General features: G+C 23.2%; 1 protein-coding gene across 1 annotated transcript; it reads left to right on the top strand.

The window, feature by feature from the left end:
• Window positions 1–1,770: 1,770 nt before the first annotated feature.
• On the top strand, window positions 1,771–2,052 carry BO87DRAFT_322983 (uncharacterized protein; the record flags this gene model as incomplete). Its single annotated transcript, XM_025620006.1, has 1 exon — window positions 1,771–2,052. A coding segment is annotated over one exon (282 nt), but the record flags the coding sequence as incomplete, so codon positions are not given.
• Between the last annotated feature and the right edge of the window lie 8,919 nt (window positions 2,053–10,971).

Genomic DNA, 10,971 nt, shown 5'->3' on the forward strand with positions numbered 1-10,971 from the left:
AAATAAGGTTTCATTGAAGTGATACTGACCTGGGTAGGGGCGGGAAGCACCAGCTGGCCAGCAGCCACGGTACGCAAGTACCATTTGTAGTAGTTCTATTTTCATCAATAAAATCAGTTTAAAACTACTTTTCTCTTATATCAAGTAGTTATAAACTACTGAGAAAGTAGTTATACTTACGTTTTCCTTGAGTTCGGCCATGGTGGTCGGTGGTGGTGGTGGTGGTGGTAGTGTTAGTAGATGGTAAGAAGATGGAAAGAGGTGGTGCGATTTGAAATTATTGTTGTGGGTGATGCGACAGTCACATGATCTGAGAGTACTTACTAAGCCATTTTGGGTCGCGCCAGTGAATTAACGACCATCCCTCACCTGCACCCACGGCTATACGGGGCTTTAACTGGCTCTCCTAGTCAGCGGGTCAGTGCGTAGGATCCACATCCACACCAGTCTGTTGTGCTCATGACAAAGGGTTACACCTCATCCTCTCTTCTTTCTCAACCATAAATCGATGGTCATATCTCGAGCTGGCAATAGTTATCTGCGACAATATTTGCTTACGCATTTTAAAATAGAAAAAGTAAATTTAGGGTTCATGCACTAGTCCCTCCAGTCACTGAGTTACTGGAGTACATCTAAGATTACGTTTCTTTTGATAGACGTTTGTTTTGCTGCTCGAGCAGCATCAGCTACAACTGAAGATCTTGCAGTGCATGTTCGTCACGTGTCAGTTCTGGAGCAGTGAGTGACCCGCCAAGCTCATCGTTGATTTTCCTTCTCTTTTGTGAACCAGAGGCACTCTGTTCATCGCTGACAGTCGAAGAGCACTGATCCTGGCAGTGGCGAGCGATGCATTTGTAGAACTCCAACCATGAGTGGACGGATGTATCGCAAATTAGACAGAAACGAGGATGGGGCTTTTCTTGTCGGGATTGGTCTATTTCTTGTTTGCTTGCCCACCTTCCATGTTTCGTGGTATAATGATACCGAACTTGGTCACGTCTCTTGGCAATGGGGTTGCGTCCAATAGCATCAGGGCAATCAGGGTCAGTGCAATAATAATGGAACTGAACGGCGTGAGTGAGTTGGATATGATGCAGGAGATCTGATCTCCATGTCCACACGCGGCCTTTTCCAGGACATAACCGGCAATACCACTTAGAGTTGAGGGAGGGCACAGTCTGAGGCGAGGCGTTTTCCGGCGACAGTGGCCGTCTTTGACTGTCACTATTTGTTGGAGTAATCCCGCCACTTTCCAAGCTCGGCTCCCCATGTTGTTGCTTCTGCTTGTCTTGACCTCGAATTTCATGGCTATCTGACCATGTGGCGCCTGGAGCGTGGGCACGGGAACCTGGGTTTCGAGGTTCGTTGTTTTGAAAATCACCCTGTTTCACAGCAGCTCCACCGGTAGCACTAGGGGCGTGTGGTTGTCTATGAGAAATTCTTTTCACAAGGAGTTCGACTACTGTTTTATGACCGTAATATGATGCCCAGTCGAGCGGGGTTCGACCTGTTTGATCGAGTGAGGATACTTCAACTCCTTTCTTCAATAGGGGCTTGACCACTCTCTCGTGACCATTATCTGCCGCCCATGATAAAGGAGTCCGCCCAATCTCGTCTTTGGAGTCTGGATCAACAGAGTGTACTAACAGGATCTGTACCACTGCCTCGCAGCCGTTGTAGGCCGCCCACGAAAGAGGGGTTCGACCATCCACATCCTTGGAGTCTGGATCAACACCACCTTCCAGCAACAATTGCACAATTGTTATATGACCTTTGTATGCGGCCCACGATAGAGGGGTTCGATCATCTGCGTCTCTAGAATCTAGATCTGAACCAATCTCCACTAGGAGCTTCACCACTCCCACAAAACCATTCGAGGCGGCTAATGATAGTGGAGTACGGCCGAAGGCATCTCTCGAGCCTAGGTCAAGACCTTTCTCAACCAGAAGTTTGACCACTCGCTCATGGCCATTGCATGCTGCCCACGCTAGTGGGGTTCGACCATCATTGTCTCCTGAATCTGACTTGATACTCCTCTCCAGCAGGTGTTGAGCTACTCCCACGTACCCATTAAAGGCTGCCCATGTCAATGGGAGTCGACCAAACGAGTCGATAGCTTCAGACTGTTTCCCCTGCTGAATCATGTACAGCACCACATTTTCTAGTCCAAAGTATGATGCAAGATGGAGTCCTGTATTATTATAATGCATGAGAGTATTTATTAAAATATTATTTTCTCCTGGGCGGTAGCAGATCAGGAAATAAAATTATAATAAGAATTTAAGCTATCACTCCTGTTGGGTGTTAAGATATTTACTGATTATAAAATATTCCAGAGACCAGTAGTCAGTATATATACTAAACTATTCTAGTTATTATAGTTTTTTAAATTCCAGTTATTACTCTTCTAATAAGCGGATAATTGCCAGTATTTTTTTATTATAAATATTATAGTTTTACTCCGCCGGGACTATAGTTTTTAAAAAAAAATATAATAGAATATTAGTTATTCTTTATCTTCTAGAAGAATATTCTAGTAATAATCCTGTCTACTGTATTTATTTCTAATCTTATTTTTTATATTAAATTATAAATTATTAGAATAAAGACACTAATCAGAGTCTTCTTAAGTAATATAAATATTTTTTAGTATTATATTAATTAATTAAACAGAATCTTATCTTTTATCAGATAAATTAATAGTCAAGTATTTTAACTATAATTTTTAATAAAGTAGTAATAGAAATTATAGAATTCTAGAAATAATTATATTTTTTATACTATCATGGATACTTTTTATAAAATAATTATCTTTATTTTCTAGGAATTAATTATTATATTATCTTTTCTAATAATAAACCTCAGGTACTTGGTTTGAGTAATATAAAACTTATATTTATATTTATAAATTACTGTTTAAAATCCAGCTTCTTATAGATATTTTAAAAATTTTTTAATATAAATTTCATGTTCCGCCTCATTGTCGCTATAGATAAGAAGATTACTAATATATACTGTAATAAAGAAATCTAAGTATTTTATAAGTACTTTATTTATTAGTTATTGACAGGCCGCTGGCCCGTTCGAGAGTCCAAACGGGATCATATTGAGCCTGAAACGCTTGGCCAGTTGGACCATGAAAAGGGCTAGGCCCTGTCAGCCATCCAGAATCAGAACACCTATATTCTGACCCGTCTGGTCCTGGACCTTGATCTAGTAATATCTATAAAAAGAATAGAAATCTCCAGAAAAGTAAAGAAGTTTACTAAAATTATAAAAAAAAATCTCTAGAAGAATTATTTATAAGTAGAGTGGTTAACGGCCAGGGTAGGGTAGGTTAATGGAAAATTTTATACCTAGAGTGGTTATACCTGACTGTTATACCTTAACCTAACCTTAACCGTAACCTGACAGTTAGATTAAGATATAAGAATCCTCTTAACTATATGATTAAGAATAGATTACAGTTAAGAGATTATTTTAATTAATCTTAACTGCTGGTTAGAAAGGTCAAGTATACTTAGAAAGTTAATAACTGTAGATTAATTAGTAATTTATATAAAGTCTTTATAAGAATAATATACCAGTAATAATATATTTTTAATTACTGTATTATTAAAATATATATTAAATTAATTATTAATTAATAATAATCTAATTTTCTGGCTAGCAGCCAGCAGCCTAGTTACTTCTATATTAGATTTTTACAGATAATATTAAAAATCTGAATATAATTAGATTAAATTACTGGAGAGAAATATATTAATTATTATTTAAATTATTCTTTATATTATCCTGGTTAGTGGTTATAATAATAAAGAATTTATATAATTTAAGTATTTATCTGTATCTGGGTATATATAATATTATTAAATTAAAAAAAATTAAATCTTTTTTTTTAATAATATTTTATTCTTAGAATTATTATCAAGATTATTTATATTTTTATTTTTATTAATATAAAAGATTATTATTAGCTTATTATTTTCTTAATTCTTAGTTATAAATATAATAAAATCCAGAAAAAGATTATTAAGAATATTCTGATATTTTTTAGTAATAGTAAAGTAATTAATATATATCTGGAATATAAAAATTTTAATAATCTTAAAATATAAATAGTTCTAGTAATAGTAGCAGATATTCTGAGAATTATTAAAAAAATATTTAATATTAATATTATTAATTATAATGATTAGAAAGTCCTTAGCTATATAATAAAAAATAAAAAAACTAATTATAATAGAATTTTTAGTAGATAAGGATATCAGAGTATCTAGTAATTTTTAAATAATTATTAGTATAAGTATAATTTTTAATATAATTAATTTATTATTTTAATGTTTAATAATTTATATATTTTTAATATTAAGATAGATCTTGAGCTTTTTAAAAATTATTATAAAAGATAAAAGCTTCTAATACTTTAAGATATTATAAAAAATCTTATCCAGACCTGAAAATATATTAAAGATTATAAATAATATATTAATAATAAGATTTTACTAGCAGTAAAAATAGAAGATCTTTTCAAAGATAATTCAGTATTTAAAATATTAATTAGTATTATTATCTAGCTAGATATTCTTCTTAAATTTTTTAAATTTTAATATAAGATCTAGAATTATTATAATTATATAAATATAATCTTCAGTCTGGTAAATCTAGTAATAATATTTAGAAAGCTTTTAATATATATTTTCTAGATTTTAAAAATTTTTTTTCTTCTAGAATATCTACTTCTGTGCCAGCTAATTAATAAACTAGTTAAAATAATTTAAAAAAATTATTATAAATATTATAAACTTTATAAACTATAGACTTACTATTCTCTAACAGACAGGAGATAAAGAAAAAAAAGAAATATAAAAATTTAAACAGATATTTTAACTACTTCTATTTTATTAAAATAAAATAAAGATAGTTAATATTATCATAATTTTAGTATTAAATAAAGCTTTTAATAATTAGATATAGTTTAATTATATAATAAAATATAAGATAAATTAAGTTTTATTAGATTTTATAGTCAAGAAAAAGATAATATATTAAAATAGATTTTAACTATTAAATAAACTAAAACTTCTTCTAGAATTAGAAACTTATATTTATAAAATATATGATTTTCTAAATCTATAATCAAGAATTAGAGAAATAGATAAAAAATAATAAATAAAATATAGAAATCATCTGCAAAAGCCTTATATAAAATACTTTAGAAATTATTTATAAAAGTTTTATATATCTTATCTTATAGTTTATGAGAGTTTTTTTTAATTAAAGCTGAGTCTTGATTCTAATTCTAGAAGCTTTTTTTAATTAGAGCTAGAATTAAGACTTAGTTTTAATAAAAAAAAACTCCTGGAGTCAGAATTAATCAAGACTCAGCTCTAGTTAAAAAAGACTTTTAAAATCAGAATCAAGATTCAGCTCTAGTTAAAAAAAGCTTTTATAAATTATGAGATAAAATATATAAGATTTTTTTAGATAATTTCTAGGAAATCCTGTAGAAGTCTTTTATAAATAACTCTTATTATATATTTTCTTAATTATCTGGAAAATACTAGAAGAGATTTTTAATTTTTTATTATTATTTTTTTATATATATTTAACAGCTTCATTAGCAGTCTTAATTTAAAGTTTCTAAAGAAAGATATTAATAGAAAGCTGAATAATATAAGCTAGATAAGAAATATAATATTAACTTTAAATAATTTTTATAAGATTAGAGTCTATTAAAATATTATAAAAATAAATATCCTGGCTGAGTTAAGCCTAGAATTCTGATATAATAATATTAAATATAATATTATTATTATTAGTATTATCAGTGGTCATATCTAACAGCTGGTAAATAAAATAATATTTTTATAGAATTTTTAAGATAATCTTAATTAGATTCTTATTAATATAAGATTTAGATACTGGTTAAAAATCTAACAGAATCTTATAATAATTTATATTCTCTATTAAAAAGTATCTAGTTAAAATAAAAAATACTTTTTAATCTAGACTAGTCTAACAGTTAATTATAATTAATATATATTTACTATTTAGAAACTTTAATAATAATTAGATATATATTTTCTTAAACAGCTTTAAGAAATACTCTTTAATCTATATTTAATAAAGAAGAGTAGATATTTAAAAAAATACTAGAATAGTAAAATTAATTATTTATGTAAATTAAATATATTTAATAATATAAAACAGCAGATGGTAGATAATAAGAAAATATAATATTTAATTAAGAAAATTCCTCTTATTATAAGTAATAGAAGTCTAGAGATAGTATAATAAATATTAATAATAATAATTTATTAGAGGATCTACTTATAGAAATATTATTAATAATTATATATTTATAATAATTCTTTCTCTAGTATCTGTTTAATAGTTTACTTAAAAATATATTAAAATATTTATTTCTTATAATTCTTGTAAAAATGGTAGCTTATAAAACTAGTCTTAAAATTATTAATTATTAAATATTATAAAATATATAAGCATGTAGTACAGAAAATATAAAAAATATTATTAAAAAATAATATATTTTTTTAAAAGCAAGTCTATACTATTATTATTTTTTCTTAATTAAAGTAAAAAAATAGTTTTTAACCTTGTATATAAGCCTGGTTAAAAATAATTATTTTTTATTAATTATAAAAAATAAAAGTCTTTTCCAGGAGAGCTAGATATAAGATAATTTTCTAATATTTTATAATATATTTAATATTAAAATTTAAAAAAAAAATAATATAAGCTGAAAAGTTATTTTCTGTCCAGCTATTATTATAATTTATAAAGATTTATAAAATAGAGAAAAAGAGTTTAATAATATTTTTTAAAAATAAATTTAATAATTATAATTAATTTATAATAAGTTATTCATCTGTACAAGAAATCAAAGAAAATAAAGAATAAAAAAAACTTAACTAGTATAATATTATTTTATTTTTAAATATATATTAATATAAATATAATTTATCATATTTACACGTGTTGGAAATATCTAATAATAATAAATTTTTATTAAAAATATTTTTTAATCTTATTTATAGATAAGAGTTTGTAGTATCTAGTAATTATTATATAAAATATCTCTGATATAATAAATAATTAGATTTTATTAAATAATATAAAAAGAAATTCTATAAAGATATTCTATAATTATCATGATAATATTATTAATAAAGTCTATAAAAGTTTTTTATAAATTTTATTCAAAGAATACTATCTAAGTCTTTATATTTATAATTAATAAATTATAAAAAATATAAGTTTCTAGATAAATTAAATAAGTAGAGTCATATAAAATATTATAATTAAATAATATAGATAATTTATAGTTTTTAGATTTATTATAAATATTTAAACAGTATTTTAAATATATAAAAAGAATAGTAAGTCTATTTATTATTATATAAAATAATTTTCAGAGAGATTTACCAGTCTGGAAGAGTAGTTTAAAAAATATTAATAATTTATTAATAATATATAACTGAAACAAAGCTATAAATATATATATTTATTATTATTTTATATTATAAAAATAATTTTTTTTTATAAATTTAATTATCACCACCACCCAAGATAATATTAAATTAAATAAATAAAAATAAAATAGAATATATTATTTTCTTTTTTCTGATTATTTTTAGAATTAAGAAGATTAGTCTTATATTAGTTATTAATAAAGATATAAATAATTAGAATAAATAATTATTAATCTGAGTATATCTTACCCGTGTTAAGACTTAAAAAAATATAATATATAAATCTTAATATTAAAAATAATTAAGATAATTAATTATCTTATTTTTAGCTATTCTGTAATTAAATATAAGGAAATCTTATATCTAACTATTAACTTAATAGCAGGTATAAATTTTTCTATTAATCTACCCTATCCTGGCTGTTAACTACTCTATTTATACCTGCTGTTAGATTAATAGTTAGATATAAGATTTTCTTATATCTAACCACGGAACAGTTAAAAATAGAATAATTAATTATTTTAATTATTCTGAGTATTAAGATTTATTTACTATACTTTTCTAAGTCTTAATATAAATAAAATATATTTAGATTAATAATTATTTACTCTGACTATTTATATCTTTGCTAATAATTAATATAAGATTAATTTTTTTTAATTTTAAAAATAATCAGAAAAAAGAAAACAGTATACTTTATTTTATTCTTATTTATTTAATCTGATATTATCTCAGGTGGTAATAATAATTAAATTTATAAAAAAAAACTATTCTTATAATATAAAATAATAATAAATATATATATTTATAGCTTTATTTTAGTTATATACTGTTAATAAATTATTAATATCTTTGAAACTACTTTTTTAGACTAGTAAATCTCTCTGAAAATTATTTTATATAGTAATAAATAGACTTATTATTCCTTTTATATACTTAAAATATTATTTAAATATTTATAATAGATCTAAAAAATGCAAATTATTTATATTATTTAATTATAATATTCTGTATAATTCTATTTATTTAATTTATCTAGAAATCTATATTTTTTATAATTTATTAATTATAAATATAAAGATTCAGGCAGTATTCTTTAAGTAAAGTTTATAAAAAACTTTTATAAACTCTATTAATAATATTATTATAATAGTTATAAAATATTTTTATAGAACTTCTTTTTATATTACTTAATAAAATCTGATTATTTATTATATTAAAGATATTTTATATAATAGTTACTGGATACTATAAACTTTTATCTATAAATAAGATTAAAAAATATCTCTAATAAAAATTTATTATTCTTAGATATTCTTAATATATATAAATATAATAGATTATATTTATATTAATATATATTTAGAAATAAAATAATATTATATTTATTAAATCTTTCTTATTCTTTGCTCTCTTTGATTTCTTGTATAAATAAATAATTTATTATAAATTAATTATAATTATTAAATCTATTTTTAAAAAATATTATTAAATTCTTTTTCTCTATCTTACAGATTTTTATGAATTATAATAATAACTGGATAAAAAATAGTTTTTTAATTTATATTATCTTTTTTTTTAAATCTTAATATTAAGTATATTATAAGATATTAGAAAATTATCTTATATCTAGTTTTCCCGGAAAAGACTTTTATCTTTTATAATTAATAAAAGATAACTGCTTTTAGCCAGGCTTATATATAAGATTAAAAATTATTTTTTTACTTTAATTAAGAAAAGATAGTAATAATATAAACTTATTTTTAAGAAAATATATTATTTTTTAATAATATTTCTTATATTTTTTATATTATATATTTATATATTTTATAGTATCTAGTAGTTAATAATTCCAGGACTAATTTTATAAATTATTATTTTTATAAGAATTATAAGAAATAAATATTCTAATATATTTTTAAATAAATTATTAAACAGATACTGAAGAAAGAATTATTAAAGATATATAATTATTAATAATATTTTTATAAATAGATTCTCCAGCAGATTATTATTATTAATATTTATTATATTATTTCTAGACTTTCACTGTCTATAATGAAAAAAACTTTTTTTAATTAAATATTATATTTTCTTATTATCTGCTACCTACTGTTTTATATTATTAAATATATTTAATTTAAATAAATAATTAATCTTACTATTCTAATACTCTTCTGAATATCTACTTTTTTTATTAGATATAAATTAAAAAATATCTTTTAAAGTTATTAAAAAAGATATATATTTAATTATTATCAAATTTCCAGATAACAGATATATATTAATTATAATTAACTATTAAACTAGTCCAGATTAAAAAATATTTTTTATTTTAACTAGATATTTTCTAACAGAGAATATAAATTATTATAAGATTTTATTAGACTTTTAACTGGTATCTGGATCCTATATTAATAAAAATCTAATTAAGATTATTTTAAAAATTTTATAAAAGTATTATTTTATCTACTAGCTATTGGGTGTGATTATTAATAATACTAATAATAATAATATTATATTTAATATTATTATATTAGAATTCTAGGCTTAACTCAGCCAGGACATCTATTTCTATAATATTTTAATAGATTTTAATCTTATAAAGATTATTTAAAACTAGTATTATATCTTCTATTTAACTCATGTTATTCAACTTTTTATTAATATTTTTCTTTAGAAACTCTAAATTAAAATTATTAATAAAGCAGTTAAATATATATAAAAAAATAATAATAAGAAATTAAAGATCTCTTTTAATATCTTCCAGATAATTAAGAAGATATATAATAAGAGTTATCTATAGAAAACTTTTATAGAATTCTCTAGAAATTATTTATAAAAATCTTATATATCCTACCTCACAGTCCATGGGAGCTTTTTTTAACTAAAGTCTTAATTAATTCTGATTCCAGGAGTTTTTTTTTACTAGAGCTAGAATTAAAACTCAGCTCCAGTTAAAAAGAACTTCTGGAATCAGAATTAATCAAGACTCTGGTTAAAAAGGACTCCCATAGACTATAAGATAGAATATATAAAATCTTTATAAATAACTTCTAGAGTATTTTATATAAGACTTTTATAAATAATTTTTATATTTTATTTATTATTTTTTATCTATTTCTTTAATTCTTAATTATAAATTCAGAAGATTATATATTTTATAAATATAAATTTCTAATACTAAAAAAAGTTTTAATTTACTTAGCAGCTAGAGTCTGCTTCAATATATTATCTTTTTTTTAATTATAAAATCTGATAGAACTTAATTTATTTTATACTTTATTATATAATTAAATTATATCCAGTTATCAAGAACTTTATCTAGTACTGGAATTATTAGAGTGGTTAACGGCCAGGGTAGGGTAGGTTAATAGGAAAATCTATACCTTCCGTCAGGTTAACAGTTAGGTATAAAATATATATATACCTAACCAAGGTTAACCGCGGTTAACCTGATTTGCTGATCCTTTCC

The sequence above is a fragment of the Aspergillus neoniger genome, assembly GCF_003184625.1.
Source record: "Aspergillus neoniger CBS 115656 unplaced genomic scaffold BO87scaffold_106, whole genome shotgun sequence".
Lineage (NCBI taxonomy): Eukaryota > Fungi > Ascomycota > Eurotiomycetes > Eurotiales > Aspergillaceae > Aspergillus > Aspergillus neoniger.